General features: G+C 37.2%; 1 protein-coding gene across 2 annotated transcripts; it reads left to right on the top strand.

Annotated features, from left to right (window-relative positions):
* The first annotated feature begins 590 nt into the window (after window positions 1–590).
* TMEM207 (transmembrane protein 207) lies at window positions 591–19,173 on the top strand. 2 transcript variants are annotated; one of them, XR_013998892.1, is made up of 6 exons: window positions 591–797; window positions 2,676–2,713; window positions 6,313–6,357; window positions 7,219–7,361; window positions 16,853–17,886; window positions 18,633–19,173. XR_013998892.1 is itself a non-coding variant. In XM_081138509.1 (5 exons), exons 1-5 carry the CDS (start codon window positions 723–725, stop codon window positions 16,987–16,989), a joined length of 438 nt encoding a protein of 145 aa, XP_080994635.1. In that variant the 5' UTR covers window positions 591–722; the 3' UTR covers window positions 16,990–18,094. The 2 variants fall into 2 exon arrangements, 1 of the variants encoding a protein (XP_080994635.1); XM_081138509.1 differs by lacking the exon at window positions 18,633–19,173 and having other exon boundaries at window positions 16,853–18,094.
* Window positions 19,174–19,598: the final 425 nt, after the last annotated feature.

Raw genomic sequence — 19,598 nt, 5'->3', positions numbered from 1 at the left:
TCATTTTTTTCTGAGCTCTATTCTGGTACATTTTTCTTATTGTTTATTGTGCATCAGAACTGATTTTTGTAAATTTATCTACCCTTATAATCTTAATGTACAGTAGCTTATGCCTCTTCATTGTTCTTTTTTGGAATTTCCCTAAGTATTTTGGCAAACATTTTTGTTGGCAGCTGTGTTTGAGTTGTTTTATTAAAATAAACATTGAAATGTGACCTGTTTAAAAGTCGAGTGTGATCATTATGAGGCAGGAAAAGCTTTATGCCCAAGGTTAGGTTAGATCTGGGACTGAAAACGATGTGTAGAGAAAGAAAAGCAAAGAAGACCAAGCAGGGGAAGAAAACCAAAGAAATGTCCCAAGCGCAAAAAAGATTCTGTGAAAAACCGAGAAATACCCTGGACTAAAACATGCACTTGAATATCGTCAGTTGTTTAAGCAGCCAGCTAGTGTTGCAGATCAGCACGTATGCCCCCTGCTTTTAAGGGCTTGACAAACAGTGCGCAAGTTCTGACCTTAACCTGAAATTCCTTGACCTCTCAGTACCTGCGAGCACGCACCCAGCGTTTCTGCCCCCGGCACGCACTTTCCCAGTCACAAGGAGCCATCGTTAACGAGTGCTGCGGCAGGGAGCATAATTTACAGAGAAGCCAACAAGTTCTGAGAAAGAGGGAAACAAACAGGGATGGAAAGCTGCTGTCTTTGAGCAGCTTGTCCCTTAAGTATGTCGAGATCCAGACCTTTTAGTATCACCTCACTGATCTCCAAAACAGGAACCTGGTGTTTGCCACTCTTCCAGGTAACCGTCTCTTTTTCTGGGAAAATATTTTCAGAGGCCCTCTAAGGACCTGAGTAGTTATCGATTTGTTCTCTGGGTAACTTAACTCAAACATTTCAAAGGTTCCCTTTAAGGAAGTGTTACCAGAATCTTGTGACTACTTATATTTGTTGGTCAAAGATACGGAAAACTAAATGGTCCATGCTATTAGTCTTATTTCTTCTTTATTTAGTTCTGTTGCTATTGAAGTGATATGTGCAATGTAACCTTTGCTTACTTTTACTATGCTGTAAATTTTGTTAAATAAACAATGCCATTGACATATCAAATGCTCTGGAGGGGTTCATGTAAGACATGTTTGTTTACTCTTGCCTACAACCACACTTGGGGCTTGACAGTTTTCCATTGCTGAACAGTGTAGACAGAACCATGTTAGAGTTTATTTTGTTTCCTCTGCTCTAGCATCTCACTCAGGCTAATGCCTACATCTCTGTATCTGCGCTACTTGAATGCAATGTATCTCAGAGATTTAGGTTTGAAATATATTAAGACTTCGATCCCCATTTCCAGCAGCCTGACAGCTACTGCATTGGCAGCGAGGTGGTAATAATGTAATCCTGTGTACTTTCTCCTTGCTAGGGTGTAGTACACCAGAAGATTAGGAAGTGACTTAAAAGTGAAATGCTGGCTTTATCTGTTTATCTGTTCAAGTGGATCCCAAATGATTTCATCTATTCACACATAAACTCCCTTTATGGACAAAATTTGAATGTTCATTTTCCTCTCAGTTAGTATCCAAATCTATTTGCAGCATTCTAGCAAAAGAGAGTGCAACTCATGTTCTGTGCCTATAAATTGTTCATTACCATGCTCTCTGATGGCCAATTCAGGGCTCCATCTGCAGCCCCACAAATCTCCTCACCCAGATAAACATGGTGGAGGAAATATAAGTCGCTGACAAAGATGCGTTTGAGATTAAGAAAAAAAAAAAAGACATATCTCACACAAAATTCCCATGTGTATCATTTTAAATTTTGTAACTGCTTACTTGGCTTTATATTTCTGTGTTATAGACCAGGAAAATACTTTGCTAACCTCATCAACTCATATTTAGAATCTTATATAAAAGACATTTAAAGATTTTCTTATTGTGCACGGAGTAGTCTCATTTCAAGGAAAAAACAAACAAACAAGACCTCTAGAAAGGAGGACTTTCTTTCCTCTGTGATTGTGAGTTATAGTAACCTGTAAGGCTCAACACAGAGAACTAAGCTAACTGTGTTAGAGTGATTAAAGTTTGGGTCCTTTAAAACAAAGCCATCAAAACTATTACTTTCCCTTCTTCTTTGATAAAGAGAGAAATGTAAATCTCAACAGGAATGCCACGTGCTCTTAAATCAACCTTAGCTTTAGAACAGGTTAAAGTCACTCCTTCATGCATATATTTAATACCCATGAATGCTAATGGCATGGACTTCTGTTTTCATATAGGTAATTTGATTCCTTTGTGTGAAAATAATACAAATAATTAACCTCCATCATCTAGCTGAAACATGAAAACAAAGAAAAATGCAAGGTGCACAAAAGCTCTTTAGAGCAAGCAAAATCTGCCTGTATTAAAAAACAAAAAGATTTTGACATTCATCTGTAATGGTGTGTAGGATAGGAATCTGGCTTACAATATGTATCTCTTATCACTACTGAGCTGGAAAATCTACACAGAGATTGTTTTTTTCAATTAAAATTCTGTTTGCCTGACAATAGACTCTGCTATGAAGCTTTACTTAAAAAAAAAAACCCACAAAATTATATAAACCCGCATTGTCTCTAGGTGCTATTGTATTAGAGGATTAGACTGATGAGATGTTTGGATTTTATTGTTCTAAACCTGTGTTTCAGTTGGTGCTCTCGGACCCACCGTGTGAAGACAATGAAATGTAAGTAAATAGCAAAAGGCACCTTCAAAATTCAAAGACTAAAAAAGGCTCAAGCCATTGAAGAAGACCCAAATGAGTTTCAAATGACCAGTGTAACCATGCAGGAAAAAGAAAAGTAAATTGTTTTAAATGCAAATACCTTGATTTTTCTAAAAGCTGAAACAAATGCATTTTTATTATCATCAGCTTTGTTAAATAAATAGGGGGTAAGAGGCCTAGTTGATTTCTAGGTATTTGTGCTCACAGCATTCTCCACCACTGAGGTTTTAGGGGTTCTTTACGTTCATGAAAGAATTATTACATCATCTATGGCTGTATCCACACCCATAAATCTTATCAGTGATAGGAGGTAGCTTTCTGGATAAATCAGTTTCAAATGTAAGCAAACTAATGAAATTTCTAACCTGTATTATGCATACATTTCAGAGTGCTTTTGATATACCGTTGTGGAGGCCAAAAAGTACATAATACTTTTTCTTCAAATTTCTAAGTTTTTCTAGCCGGGCTAATAATTAAGAGACAGAGTAACAGGAGAAAATCCAAATTTTAATACATGTCCATGGTGAGTTCATATAAGCATAAAAATTCCAAATACAGTGGGTATATATGTCAAAATTGGGTATATATGTCATTTTTGACAAAGGAAAAAGAAGGGGACTGGATCTTAGATTTCAAAAGTGCGACTGGGCCATTTACAGGTCATTGAGGAAGAGTGGAGCATACGAGGCAGGTCAATATTTGCTAGGCAACTCAGAGAACGGGACACATCGTATCTAGCTAACTGGCCTCTGACTGAAGCCCTCATATTTATCATATTTAATTTAAATTAAACTAAGGCTAACATCCTAAGATCCCCTTCCTTGAGTAGGCCTTTCCACCTGAATCTCTTACACAGAAAGGGAGAGGGAGGGTCAAGGGTTCTTTCTGAGTCTTTTGTTTCCTAATAAATAGCTTAAAATCAATATCCCAAAAGGCAAAAGTTTGGTTCCCTTCACAGTCATGTGCCACTTAATGACTGGGATACATTCTTAAATTTATCAAATAATGAGTTTGTAGTTAATTTTAGGTCCACATTTTCTCAACCCTGAGAACAGTAATAAAGATCAACTCCACTAACTATCCCTGTGGAGCAGAAATCATCTCCACAGCAACCAAGTAAAGAGGGCAGTAGTCATTCTGGGAGGGACAAAAAGGACCACCTTCAACAACGACTTCTAGAGAAGTCTGATATCGGAAATGTCTTCCTGAAACATGGTCAGTTCTCATTTTCCCCAGGTGTTTTGTTTTTTTGTATACCCTTATCTCAATTTCACGAGGCATATACAAATCTGAAGACAATAATTTCATCTTTAAAATATGTAACTTTCTACACTGAAAATCTTATATTTAAAATTTGAGTATAATTGGAATATTGTTACAGTCCAGGTACTTTTTCTAACAATTCAAAGAACTTCTGTTTAAAAATTGAACTTGAGAAAGACATGGAAATAATGGTGGGAGGGAAGACCGATAATCTAGTTTAAGTTCTCTGGGCAGCTAGTGATCTCCCCACTTACTTCCCCACTCTGGGTCTCAGTGGCAGAGTTTGTAAAATCCTAAGGGGGAAATAAATGATCCCAAAGGTGTCCGCAATTCTTAAATTACATCATCACTTTGCATTTTTTCAGCTAACTACTTCCTGAGCATTTTGTTGCATATCAGAAAATCTACCAGTAGGTGCACAGGGTCAGAAAGAGAGCATGAAATAAGTCAGTTTGCATAATTGTTAGCACCGGAAAAAATATTGAGTGGCTCAAAAATTAAAGCTAACAAATAAAATGAGGTAGTTAGATTTAGAATTAACATTATAATAAGTATATGATCTATCTTTAAATGTAAAGAAAAGAAGCAGAGATTTATATGTGGAGGGAAATGAAGCAACCCGCATTCCTGGTCATGGGCTTAGATTTCAAGACCCAAAAACAAGAGCCTTCTGTTATTTTATTTGGCTAAGTCACCGAGAACAGTTTCTTATATCCATCTCTAAAGTGGGATACTGTATTTTTTAAATTTTTTATATTTTTAACATAATATTTAAAAATTTTATGGCTACAAAGGTGATATATGTACATTATAAAAATTTAAACAATATAAAATATTGAAAAGATAAAGTACCTCATGATACCATCTTCAAGAGAAGCAAACATTGTTAGTAATTATACACACACACACACACACATATATATATATAGAAAACTATATAATACCTGTTTAGTGAAATCATTGCATCTGTATAAAAGAAAATATACACAAAGTCAAAATGAGAGCACTATGTTATTTTACATATCAAGGCTTTTAATTATAAACATAAATCTACATTTCTTGATGAATAGATAATATTCCTTTAAGAGAATGTACCATTCATTATCTTTAAAATCTTCTATTGAGATTACTCTCTTAAGATGCTTTTTAAAGTCATACTTCAGCTGCCATTTTCCCCCAGCCATCTGTACCTGGGCATTTGGCTAAACCCTCTAGGTGCAAAAACAAAACAAACATCCCCGAAAAACTTCTTGTATGGGTGATTGAGTTTTGTCTTAAATATTTGGGGTAAAATTTTTAAGTTGACGCTCACATATGTTAAAAAATCATTTCTGAAGAGAAAGGTGATAAACAGGGCACACTTTCTCCTCGGACATGTTGGGAGCAATAAATTAGCTGACATTTATGAATGCTTTCAAGCTGAAAAGTGCCGAGTGTTATTTTAACAATGGCTGAAGACATGATTAAGTGCAGCTCCCTCTCCGAAGCTTATTGGGCTGTGATGAACAGCTTTCCACGATTTAATCCCAGATATTTTAACAGCAGCCCATCTACCGAGGCCTGAAAAGAGTCCATCAACAAATATACGTTCAAAGCACAATGTCTGGCCAAGGGAGGGACTCTGGGATGAATAGCACATGTGTCCAAACCCGAGGAGTTAAACCTCCTAAAAATCACACTGTGAACTTTGATTCTGGGTGGGCTTTCTAAACTTACCTTAGGAACAATCAAATTGTGCTGAAACACACAAATGAGTTGACCCTCCTGACTGAACAAATCAACTCCTAAGTGCTGGGTACGTGGGACCTCTGGCCACACTCATTCCTTTTCCTTTTATCCCAACTTCTTTTCGCAGCCAGGATTGCAGGGTTGCTATTCCAAACCAAGATATCAAAGGTTAATAGGCCCCGTAACCGTCCTGGAGAATTTGCATTTTAAAGAGCTCTAGATCTCAGGATAAACAGCTTAGAATGGTCATCTCCGAATACCTAGGACATGTTAGCCCTGGAAGGTTAGTCACCGTCTTCTCAGTGCACAGCAGGGTTTGAAACTCTAGCTTCAAACCTACTACAATGCAATGACCCGTTTAAGCCCCGGGTGGTCTCCATTGGCATGTGTCCTCGGTGCCTTGAATGAAGTGGACATTCGGGAAACACGTGCTTAACTGTGCTGAGGGACTGGCAGTGAGTAAGTGATTGTTGGGGAAACAGGTGTAGTCCAAACAAATATTACGGTCCAAAAGAATAGGTTTGGGCCATTTAGAGGTCCAACACTAATTGTTCTTTCTTTATCACCAGGTGCATAAACTATAAACATCAGTACCCGAATGACTGGTATGTCTGGTAAGTACACGTTCACTTTGTTTTATAAAAACCTTTGGTGGTATATACATAATCCTTTCCCTAAATAGCTGACATGGCACATGAAATCGTACCTCTTAAGAAAATAATAGAGGTCATATGAATCCATATATGTAGAAATATCACTTTAAAGTTGTCGTCCAGTGTTTACTTAAATACTTTCTATAACAGGGAGCTTACTGTTTTTAAGAATAATAGTTCGCTCCCTAGTTGAAATCTTGAAAGGTAAAATTATTGTTCCTTCTCTTGATATCTTCTGAAATGCCTCTTCTATTGATTTTAGTTCTGGCCTTAAAAAACATTCAAAATAAGACTACTGCCTCTTTTACGAGCTAGGCTTTTAGAAATTTTTAGTTATTATAACCTCCTAAATATTGGCCTTCGTACTTTCCAAACTAAGCATTACCAATTTTCTCTTTTAGATAGCTCCTCAAAGACAAAGACTATGTCTTATCTTGTCAACCTTTGAATCCCCAACCCCAACATATAAAATCTGTTCAGTTGTTTAAATCCTGGTGGAATGAATGGATTTATGGCTGAATGAAAGGAAAATTGGATAAATGGATTAAAGAGCCAAAGCATGCTCCCTAGAACAACCTTCCAATTTCCAAAGAGAAAACAATTATGCTCACCTGGCAAGATCAACCCACTCTGAGCTCAGCCTACATCCAGGTTCAGTGAAAATGCGCAAGTGGAGGTGGGGGGGGGGGTGCATAAGGAACTCAGCCTCTTGGACTGCTTGCAGTCACTCCTGTTGAGTCCCTGTCGCCTTTGCAGGTAGTGATGGGAGTCTGCAGTTCCCGGCTGGCCCACCTCACTCCTCTCCTGATTCTCTGGCTCCAGGTTCTTCCTGCTGATCTTCCTGGTGGCCCTGCTCTGCGGGGCAGTGCTCTTCTGCCTTCAGGGCTGGCTGCGGAGAAGCAGAATCGGTTCCTCAAGAGGCACCGTGGCTGTTTTTGCTGTCGGAGACTTGGACTCTGTTTATGGTAAACTGCCTGCACATTTCTGGACTTGCTCTTTGAAACCTTATGGTTTTGTGGTGAATGAAAAAACTAATCTCTGAAAAGCAGATTTGTAAATTTACAAGACATGGTTTATTGAAGATTCAAAAGCATGCACTGGGGAGAGAGTTTAAATGAGAAAACTTTAGAAGAAAGAGACCCCAATACAACAAAAACACGTGTGTCTTGGAAAAATGATTTATAGTTGAGTATGGGGATAGAACCTAAACATTTTACACAGTCGACGCGCAGATAAGAGGAGATATACAGGGCTGGTCACTTCTAGTGAGTGGTACGGTTTAAGGTGCAGGGAAGTATTTCTGAGATTTTGCTATCAGTTTATATTGCCCTGTGTTCATAGCCTCACTTACAAAGCTCTCTATGCCTCACTTATCTACAGTAACATTGAACCACACTTTCCAAATGGTCCTCTGCCAACGCAGAGCCTGAAAAACTTGGAATTGGCAGGGAGTTATAAATACTCATATTTTTTTCTCCCCAGACACATTGGCAGCGTCCTAATCCTGCCTTCTCCCACCTCACCCCTTGAACCATGTCCTCCCTATTATTTTCCTGTCTGCACTAGGAAGTAAGGAATGGAGAAAATTGAGGTCATACAGTTATTATTAACTCCAAGCCTTGGCCTCATCCAGAACGTCTGTTATTAGACTTTCCCTCTAAGCCCCTGCACTGTATACTACAGTTGCCTCAAGAGTGCTTAGTAGAGATTAACAACTTGCACTTCAGAAACTTGGGCCAGATAAGATTTCCAATAGAGAGTGTAGAGCATGTCCTGGGAAAACTAACAGCTAAATAAAAAGCGGGATAAAAATAAACTAAAATGTTTTAATATCAAAGTTCATTACTCTAAGGTTTAGTGATTATATTCACTATTGACTTTTTAAAAGTCATTATTTACCAAGGGAAACATTGTCAATTTGAGAAATGGCTGTTTTTGGAAAGATAATTAAAATCTTCAATGAAAATAGTTATTTCTCCTGAAATCAAAATTACTTTCCTTTGAACACAGAGAGAAATAGGGTCACTGACCTTCTAAAAAAATACATATGAGTCAAAGGGGTCAACACAGTCACCTTAGCCTATTTTTCTTTATTTAACTAGAAGTATTCAATAAACAAATGCAATTATGTTCCTTTCAACTTACTTCAGTTTCTAAAGAGGGAATTCATCCTAGTCCTTTCAGTTCTTCTGTTACCATAAGGAAGACTTTTCTAGTCTTCCTGGAATCTTAAAAAAAAAAAAAAAAAAGTTTTTTTGATTTAAGTAAGTTACCTACTTTTACTGTTATAATTTTAAAGCACTTTATGTGTCACAGTTATACCCTCACTTATTTAATGTTTTCATATTCCCCGGATGGTGGTTTATACGCATGCTTTTGAATTTGCCTGAACCTGCCTGAACAGGTGTGTGAGAGAAGGGGTCAAAGGGGATATGGTAATTCAAAAATCTGCACGTGATAGCACCGAGTGCTGGGCATTGGGACCACATTCTCTATATTATCCTGAAGTCATTATGGACAGGACAAGAAAATACTTGAGAAAAATTGTTTTATTTTTAAATAACATAGTCAAAATTTTTTCACATCTAACAAGTTCTAGGCATTAGGTCAAGGGCTTCTCAGAGATTATTTCTGGTTCCTAAATACTAACTTGGAAAAATGGCTATTACTTCTCTTAGAGGATGCTATCTACTTTTCTCACTCTACTGAATAAATAGATCCACATAGATCTTTGCTGTAAGTCAAGTAATAGACTTCAAATTGTCCAGAATTAAGGGTAGGAAGCCAAAGAAAATTTGGGCAGGGCATTCATGGCTTAACCACCTACACTAAGTTCAGCTTATATCCTGAACCTCCAGATATTTCCATATGGCGATTCCTTAATAGTAGACATTGCTCTCCAGAATCCTCACTCCCTTCCTTACTCTATCCATTCCTCCTTAGTTCCACTAGTATAGCTCTGGGTCTTACTTTGATAAAGAAACAATTAAACTCTCCCTAGCTTAAGCTGTATTACAAAGTTCTCTTTTATTGATTTCTATCTTGGAGACCACAGGTTCAGTTGCCCCTTTTCAATAATTTTTTCCTTCATCTGCACTGGGTTGGGTGTTAGGTTGTCCCATCCATTGTCCATCTCCCACCCTGTCCCCTGGATGCTCAGCAGCGCTGTACAGGTGGTGAACAGTCCTTCACATATTCTTTGCTATGGATGTGGCTCCCAGAGTTGTGCTTCTTGCCATTTTTTTGTCTCCTCTCTAAAACAAAATAAAAAAGAGTAATTTAGGAAGTGGTATTCTCTGGAATCTCTAGTCACCTCTTCTTAACTAGTAATTTTTGGAAGTCAATATTCCAGGGAGTCATGTTTTAAGGAAACCCAGACCCACACTGGATTTCCCTTCCCCACTGGATCCTCATTATGCTTTCACTTCTCCAGACAAATGATTCTTTCTGCCTAATATTTCCACAGAAGGAGCTGTTTTCCACAAAGGAAGTAAGAAAACCACTACCAGGATCTTTTTATGGTTAAAAATGGGGAGAAGGGCCAAAACCACAGCCTCTACCTTCACAACCCCCACAAACTGTGTGCTCACAGCTTGGAGCTGAATGCAGTTATTGTGGCTATTGTGGCCTTTGTACACCCACTCTGCAGGCTATGGGTGCACTGGCTGAGTCTTCCTCACAGGCACTGTTCAGAATGGGGGGGGAATGAGAACTTACTTGAGGATACTAGTGACATGTTAGAATATGAAACAGGGTTTGTGGACTCCCTGTCACCCCTTGAGCACAAAGGGGTTGGTGGGTTGTTCCCTTCTAAATACAGAATGTAGGAAACGGTTCATTGAAAAATTTTAATGGAGATACTAGATTTGCTATATTAACTTTGGGCTCCTCCTAGTCTTTATTTTATTTTCTTCAGGGTTCATTTCATGTTACTACCCCTATTTGCTGAATTTATTAGTTGAAATAGCTCTGTTCTTCGTTGACCTCTGGTTGAGAAGTTTGACTCTCAGGATCCCATGGAGGTTGCCTCAACTGAATAGAGCCAAGGGGATAATTTTGACTGATTATTAGAGACTGAAGTGGACTGAACTTTACTGATAATAAAATACACAAAATAGGAACTTTCTCTCATTAGCAGTTTCTGACAATATTACATGGCTCCGGTTGCCAATTTTCTTTATTAGAAATATTGAAGAGAGAAAGGAAAATACTTGTCTTGAGGACCTCATCTAAGGTGTTTAAGGAAGGCCTTACCAGCCTAGCCCATCTGAATGTCTGATGAGATTTTTGTCTAGGAAATGTCCTGGAAAATCTCAGCCAAACACTCTGACCCCAATAGCATCCCCTGGACCAATAATTATATCTTTTCACAGTTCTTTGCTGATCCATTGCTCAGATTTCTGTTTTCTTCCCCTCTCATAGGATCTATGTTTCCAAGACTGTAACATGCTATGATTAAGCTCTTTATGCACCATTAAGAGAGAATTAATCTCTCTTATACACATGGAGGGTAAGAAAAAAAGGGAGATATTGTTAGAGAAAAAAGAGGAGGGTAAAGACCAGAAGAGAGATCAGTGGGGTTAAAAGGGGGACATCTGTAATGGTCTCAACAATAAAGATAAAGAAACATTTAAAAAAAAAAAAAAAAAGAATAAGAAGGATATCTTTCCATTTGTGGTATCATGGGTGGACCAGGAAAGTATTATACATTTTTTAAGCATTTAAAATGTAGAAGTGAATGTTATCAATACCTGTACATTTTAATAAAAATTCATTTTTCATTTAAAAAAACACACACAGAAGAAAGTCAAGAAAGGGGAGGGGAAGGGAAAGATGAAGAGTAAGGGGAGAAGGAACCTACAGTTTGAAGTTGAAGATATTTTAAGGACTAATATTAAAACCTATTTATTTTATGTAATCCCTAAAATCATGTTACAGTCAAACCTCGGTGCTTGAACATCTCCCATCTTGAACAATTCAGTTCTCAGCCAAGTTGTTCATGGAAAAATGTCTCAGTTGTCAAATAAAATTTTGGTTCTTGACCTACAACCTTTTTATGCTCATACCTGTGTGATCAGTCTTGCACCTCTCAGGAGACAAGCAAAGGAGAGAATGTGTGGCTATGAGTCAGTTTACCACTAAACCTCGCCTGTTAACATGTAAGGAAATTGTGCTGTGAACATTTCTGTGGTCTTTTTTTTTGCTCTTGTTGCTGCTTATTATTATTAAATATGTACAGTAAATCAACATAGGTTCTAAGAAGATTAATAATAGCAGCAAAGTGAAAAGGAAAGTTGTGAGAACAATGATAGAATTTTAAAAAGAAAGAATTGCAAACTACGATAGAGGTGTTCTCATGTCTGATCTGGCTACTGAGTACTGGCATGGAGAAATCAATGATTGTAAAACATAAAGAGGCCATCAAGAGAGCTGGTGAAGCTGGGGTATGAAAGTGCTCACAAAACAATGATCACAGACAATTGAGAAAGGTTAAAACAGGGAATCATTTGGGGGTCTGGAACAAACTAATTCAATTTACATTATTTCTAAGGGGGGGGGGGAATTTCAGTTTTCAAATGAATTGCTTCTGGAGCAGTCTTCAGCATGAATTAAGTTCGAGAACCAAAGCTCCACTGTACCTGACTCTGCTTCAAGCCCAACTCTTCTTCCAAGTCCCAGTCCCCGGATCTTCTAGATGGTCCCTTCTTCCCTGATTATCCTTCCTCCATCCACAAGTCATCTGATCCTGTTTTCTATTAGCACTCTTGCTATAGGCTCAGAAAGGACCCACTTGCTGCCATTATGTCTTCGGGAATGGGATAATCCGTGAAGTAGTCTCTGAGACCTTCTTGCTCTCCTCTTCCAACCATCAGAAACTAACAATTCTAGTGTAATTCAGGTTTATTATTTTTTTAGCACTTGTATCAGCAGCAAAAATAAAGTAGTGTTCCAATGTGTTTTTTAATCCCATTATTTTACCTATGTTCATGAAGCTTCTTGGAATCCCTCTTTTCTGATAATTCAACAGAAAACACAGATTTACAGCTGTTTTTCCCCCTCAAATGTGTAAATCAAGAGTGAAAATGCATATTGGGCCACAGAAAGTGATTTTTTAAAGGGATGTATCCATTTTTTAGTAATGGTAGCGATAGGAGAGAAAATCATTAAAATTCTCACACAACCACTTGTATCCTAAATGTCTATCATTTGTGATCAACTTGTAAGACCAACGGAGAATAGATAGAGAATACTCCTAATTGAGAAAAAGAAAGAAAGAAAACAAAACAAAATGTTTTGGGTTTGTTAGATTAATTGTTTAGTTTTAAATGCGTGTTTGAAAAAGTAAGTAATGACAAAAGTAAGACAGTGAGATTAAAGAAGTCATTAAAAGGTATTTTAAAGTTTTTTATAAACAACTGTTTTTATAATTCACTGAAACTGTGAATGATAATAAGTTTTCATTGAAAATAAGGTTGTGAAGCTGAATAAAAGCCCTTATTTATAAAGTAAGACATTTAAAGAAAATAAAGACAAAAAGATTTGGGGTTTAGGGGGTAAGAAAAGTAGGAAGAGCAGGAGACAGAAAAACAATCTAGTGTTCATTAGAAAAGAGAATTTGAGAGCCTACGAGAAGGATCCCTGCCATTATCTCTCCTCTTTTTTTTTTTAACAAAAAATAATGTTACTATAAAATCTACACTGAAATCTTTCATTCTATTTCATGTATATCAGAGCTGGGTCCCCTCAGCCCTGACATAGCAGCAAGCAGGTCCCCTGCCTTCCTAAGAAGACCTTGAGGTGAGACTCCTGGGGACACTTATTTTGGCTTCTCCTCAGAGCTGATTTCCCTGATAATGCTGCCTTTCAACTATCCACTCACCCTGACCCCATTTCTTCTGCTATTTCAGATAATATTTCCCTTTTCTTATTTCAGGGCAAATAGAAATGCCAATCTAAATGTGAATGCTCCAAGTCCAGGAGGTGAAGGAGGGCTAGAGAGACAGACAAGGGCAGGCCCTACACTCTGCTCCCTTCTCCCCCTCACCACACCCAGGATTCTGTCTGTGTTAAGATCCATTTTAAATGTCACTTATCTATACTTTATGTTCTACCTGGAAATATTCTGTGATTCCTTTAGGTAAGGAGAGTATTTTATTCACACAGTTTCATGGAAGGGCAGGATCATTGTAACTGCCCACATTTATTGAGCATTTACCATGTGTCATGCTCTGTGTTAACACTTGACATTTCTAATACCATTTATTTTTTCCTATACTTCTATAAGGGGTTCACTATCATTCTGAACCTTCTAAAGGTGATGGAACAAAGGCATTTAGAGATTAAGCAACACAATTAGTAGATGAAAGAACTGTGACTCAAGTTCAGGCATTCTTAGTCACCCCCATATAAAAGAAAAGGGTGAGATAGAGAATGGAAAAGATTGAAAAGAGGTAGAAAGGACACATTAAAATAAGCCAAGTTCATTGGTGTGATTCTTAAGCATGCGGGAAATCTGAAATACACTCAGCAGTAAGTGTATTGGTTTTACACAGTTAAACAACAGACTCTAATACCTTCACCAACAGTTCTGTCAAAACCACAGGATTTTTGCAAGAACTTTTAACTGACCTCTCAGATTCTTAATTTGTCAAAAGATAAAAATAATGCTTGCTCCCCTCCCAATCACATGGTACATAAACATGAGTTGAAAGGAATTGAAAACTGATATATGTTCAATTTTACAAAAGCTCTCTGAACACAATGTCTTAGTTATGTTTATCAAATGAATGCCTTGTGGATTCACTGCAAGTTCAAGAGCAGTAGCCAAATCTGTATTAAGGAGGTAACAATAAAACTTTCCTACCCCAGAGGGCAATTGTCAATATTCTGTTGCCTGGAGCACAGTATTGATAATGGCAGTGATGGAAACACATTTGAGCTAATAACTCTCAAGTCAATCTGATTGACCACTCCAGGCAGAATGATAACTAAATTGCCATTGACTTTGTATTGAGCTTTCTAGGGGCAGTTCACCTGGAGAATGGGTGGGGCTCAGTACAAGTGCCTACAATGGAGGGAAGTCCTTGGGCAAGTACACTTTATCAGTGTTAACTCTGTTTTATCAAGTCCCTCAGGCTCAGCTGACATCCTCCTAAACTTCCTAACTGCAAGACTCTAATGCCACAAGATGTCTCACTTAAGAATTTCTGTTATAACATTAATAATGATAATGATTGAAATATTATTTGACCATTAAAATAAGATAGATTGGGAAATAATAATTTAAATAAAAGAAAATATGCATATTTCTAGCATAGTATAGTTCTTGATACACGAATAATACTAATACTAATATTTATACTAGTAATAATCATAATGAACCATTAATGAGTAATGACTGTATGCCAGGGTTTGTTTTAAGCAGTTTACATTCATATAGCCTTGCTTTTATAGATGCAGATATTATCATTATCTTTACTACCTGAACAAAAACTGAGAAACAAAAAGATTATGTAATAGCCTAAAAGTCAATTCTTCAACTAAATAAGTAACTCCTTAAATAAAGTGCTGAACCAGGAGGTAAGACATATTCTAAATCTAACTCTACCCTTCACATATTATATTAATATTTGAGTTATTATGCTTTTCTCTGCAAACCAGTGAGATACAAAATAAAACATATTTAAATATATGAAAATCCGTGATTCTAAATAAATGTTACCCACCCCAAAGTAATAATTTTGAGCAATCTACACATGGGCTCCTGTGATGCAGCTACTGCCTAATACATAGCTTCTCTAGACTGTGGCATGGTAAAAAGATCTCGATCATATCAAATCTTAATCCTTTAAGAAAGAGGTCTGCAAACTCTTTCTATTATAAGCGCGGGATAGGAGATACGTTTGAGTTTGCAGGCCATAGGGTCCCTGTGGGAGTACTTACTTCCGACATTAAAACACAAAGAACAGCCAGAGAGAATGTATAACTGATCGGGCGTGGCTGTATTACAATTAAATTTAATGTGCAAAAGCAGTAAAAAAAAAAATTGGCTGTTTAGATTAAGGGCCTTGTTTCTTTTTAAATGTGAATTTGCAGTTGTTACTATTGTTTTGGGAAGAATCATTCCCAGACAGGTAAAGATCCGTATAAAAAAAGGAAAGGATATAAAGAAAGAAATGGTTATAAAATATTACTATTGATTTTCTGTGATTCCAAAACAGTCTTTCAGGAAAATACTAGTAGAAGATTTCCAAAAGAGCTATTGGCATAAGTGCATGGGCTCTTGAGGTGATCAGTTTGAGGAAGAAAATGCTTGTTTTTAACATTTAATGGTTTGTTGTTTGCATAATCTAAAAGTCAAGAACTTTGATTTCAAAATTTAAAATTTAAGAATGCCTTTTCTTTATTGTGTGTGTATACTTTAATTGCAAACTTTTCACAACTTAACATTTTTACTATTCATCATGAAGAAAAATTTTAAAGTAATTAATTGCATTAGTTGCAGCTTTCAGAGCATACATATAAAATAATGAAGTTCAGATGTAACATTTTAATGTTTCTAGTGAGATTTGTATTTCCCATGATGGGAGCATTAGCTAAAATGCCATTACTGTATACAAGAATTTTTTTTCCTGACCTACCAAAAATGGTATTTCTTCTAGCTTCAGCTGCTAAATTGTAAATGCTTCTTGATGGGTTAGTCAATGATGATATACCGTAGTCCCCTCTTACCTGTGGGGGATACTTTTTAAGACCTCCAGTGGATGGATGTCAGAAGCTGCGGATAGTACAGAATATATGTACTACATATTCTATTTTTCCTTGTGCATACATACCTATGATAAAGTTTAATTTATAAATTAAAGACAGTAAGGGATTAACAACAATAACAATAAAATAGAACAATTATAGCAACATACTCTAATAAAAGTTATGTGAATGGCTTTGGGGACATTAAGTAAAGCAAGAGTTACTTGAGCAGAAGCACTGCAATACTTGGACAGTCAGTCTAATAACCTAGACGGCTACTAAGTGGCTAGTGGGCAGGTAGATATACTGCATGGGTACGCTGGACAAAGGGACGATTTACATCCTGGGTGGGACTGAGTGAGATGGCTCAGGATTTCGTCACATTACTCAGAACAGCATGCGATTTAAAATTTATCAATCATTTGTTTCTGAAATTTTTCCTTTAATATTTTTGGACTATGGTTGACCTTGGCTAACTAAACTGGGGAAAGCAAAACCACCAATAAGGGGCAGCTACAGTAATCAGTTCCTGAGAGCAAATTTCCTTGCTATAGTGACTAAGATGATTGCAAATTTTCCCCTAAGTGCACAAATAATTTGCTGTTGCTCCAGCGATTCAAGAAATGTCAGCTTTCACTAGGCACTTCACATACATCTGTTTTATGCTGAGTGGAAGGATTACAAATCTTCATCTTTCTCTTTCCAGGGACAGAAGCAGCTGTGAATCCAACTGTTGGAATTCACCTTCCAGCTCAGAACGCCGGCCTGCATCCTGTTCCATGTCTCAGCGCTTTAGGACCCCCTCCTCCATATGAAGAAACTCTGAAATCAAGCCAACTTTAGATCTGGATCATCAACCAAAAATATTAGAAATATTTTTAAGTCCAAAACATCAGATTTAGGGATAATTTTTTCCCTTAGTGGGAGTTCCCAGAGATCATTTTTAATGGCCTAAAAAAGAACATATAGACAAAACAGTGAATGTAGGGAAAATTTTTGGTCAGGAAGATGTTTCAGTAGTAAATTAGTGGACTCAACATATGACTGCTGTGTCAAACATTTTGCTATACAACTAAATTAATGTTTCTCCATTAATACTCATAGACAGTAGTTAATGTGCAAAGTGGTCTCAGTGAAGTTTGGGATTCCACTCTAGTACACCTCTCAGCTTTCTCTGCCTTGGTGTCTCCACTTTCATCTGAACTCTACCCCAGCATGGAGTCAATAAAAATGATCATAATTTAACAGTGACTCAAGCAGAGATTCAGACATGTCCAGAGCCAGAATCAGAAAGAGAAAAACAAAAAGTTGGAGTAAATCTTCAAAAATGGTTAAGCTATGAATAATACAAGTAATTAATATTGAGTTTTGTAATGGGCATTATTCATATTGACAAGCTAGGCAGAGGGGATGTGTGTGCGAAGGAAGGTGGCAGGATCTAATAAGAAAGCTAAATCCTAATCTCATTGTGAGAAGTTAATGAATAATATCTAAAATTAAAGGAAAACTCAGGAAATAATGGTAAAGTACAACATTTGGAAATTAGACCACAAATTCCTGAAGCAAAACACTGAAGAGCTGAAAATAATTGACTCAAGAAAACAGACTTAGAGATAATGTTATGTGGTATTAGGTGTAGCAGAATAATGTGGTTTTGTTTTTTTAAAAATAATAGGCCTATAGCACTATTTGACTTTTAAAACTAAATGCATGCATTACTTTAATTTAAAAAATATATAAGCCTGGCTGGGCATGGCTCAGTGGTTGAGCATAGGCTATGATCCAGGAGATCCCTGTTTGATTCCCAGTCAGGGCTCATGCCCGGGTTGCAGACTCGACACCAGTCGGGGTGTACAAGAGGCAGCGATCAATGGCTCTCTCATCTTTGATGTTTCTCTCTCTCTCTCCCTCTCCCTTCCTCTCTCTGAAATCAATAAAGGCATATTTTAAATAAATAAATAAAATAATATAAAGTTAAACAAATAAAATTTGGCAAAGTTACAGCTTGCAACTGCACACAAACAGGAAATCATACTATACGGAACAATGAAATGTCAAACATGAATGTGTTTAAGTGATGGGGCTACAGGTAATTTTATGTTTTATTCATGTTTCTGAATTTTTGTTCATATCCTATAAGTTATGTAGTTACAGAACAGTCAGTGGTTATACTTAACACCTAGGAAAGTGTAAGCACATCTGGAAATGAGACTAATGATTCAGCAGCTGGAGTTGTCAGAAGATAGTGAAAGTCCGGGTTGAAGTGATTGGAATGTTTTTTAAACACATTTTTATTGATTTCAGAGAGAGGAAGGGAGAGGGAGAGAGAGAGAGAAACATCAATGATGAGAGAGTCACTGATCAGCTGCCTCCTGCACGCCCCCTGCTGGGGATCGAGCCTGCAACCTGGGCATGTGCCTTGGGCATGTGATCGAGGGAAGGGAACCTCGATCTCCTGCATCATAGATCAATGCTCAACCGCTGAGCCATGCCGGCCGGGCAGAATTCATTTTTAAGAGAGCTGCATTTATGTGTCAGAGCAAGTGTAAGCAAACTGCATGCTTGTCCTCTGGTTGTTTGGTTTATTTAGCCAGGTGGGGGAGGAAAACTGGGGGTAGGGTTTAAGCAGGTGGGTAGGGCTTGTAGCAAAAAAGAGTTTGTTTTCATAGAAGCTTTTCTGAATAGATCTTTTATCAAATATCACAGGTTACATTTTCATTTATTGTCTAAGAAATACTTACTATTACGTGTTAATTATTGTATAAGGCCTGAATTTATTTCTCCAACATACTTAGTATTATTTTTAATACTACAGTTTCCACCACTTGGCTCTGACCTCCAGATAGACTTGGAAGTTCTGTAGCAGATGCTCTTTATGGACCATTGAGAACTACTGCAAACAATACAATAATAAAACTAATTTAGATTATAGGATTATCATGATATTTGAAAAAGAATTCTGTCATTTCATATCGGTAACTCTTTGCCTGCATCTTAGTTCATCAATAAATCGTTAATATTCTGTTCAATCCGATGTCTCAGATTTCAATTCTGACAGGACAGATATTTTTCCCCCCGTGATAAATAACATTCATTTCTTTCTGAGGTGTTCTTCCTGCTAAAGGTGTAGCTTTTTCCTTGAACATCCAGCAGAGGGCATGAAAGCCTATCTGTGATTCTATTCCATTAGCTAGATTTGATTTAGTGGTTACATGAAACCATGAAGCTGGATTACTATTGATTTCAGATTTTTGACAGAAGAATAGATTAATCATGAGGTTCAAATTTGCAAAGAAGAATCTAGGACTTTGGTTCATAATGTTCACAGTGAAGCTGAGCACCAGGAGAGATGCCAATCATCAGAGTCTAGTAAATTTGAAATATACTCAAAGAGTGAGACCTGTGAGTTTGAGGTGCTGTAAAGGCAGGGTAATTTGCATTTTAAATGCTCA

This window comes from Miniopterus schreibersii (assembly GCF_964146895.1).
Source record: "Miniopterus schreibersii genome assembly, chromosome: 5".
In the NCBI taxonomy this organism is placed as follows: Eukaryota; Metazoa; Chordata; class Mammalia; order Chiroptera; family Miniopteridae; genus Miniopterus; species Miniopterus schreibersii.
The sequence above is the reverse complement of the archived record's forward strand: the minus strand, read 5'-3'. Positions and strand labels throughout refer to the sequence as shown.

Bases quoted from the DNA above. Each gene is read 5' to 3' on its own strand.
- TMEM207 (XM_081138509.1), top strand. From the start codon at position 723: ATGTCGAGATCCAGACCTTTTAGTATCACCTCACTGATCTCCAAAACA. The intron at 6,358-7,218 runs GTAAGTACACGT...CTCTGGCTCCAG, and splicing joins CCGAATGACTGGTATGTCTG to GTTCTTCCTGCTGATCTTCC. The intron at 7,362-16,852 runs GTAAACTGCCTG...TTCTCTTTCCAG, and splicing joins AGACTTGGACTCTGTTTATG to GGACAGAAGCAGCTGTGAAT.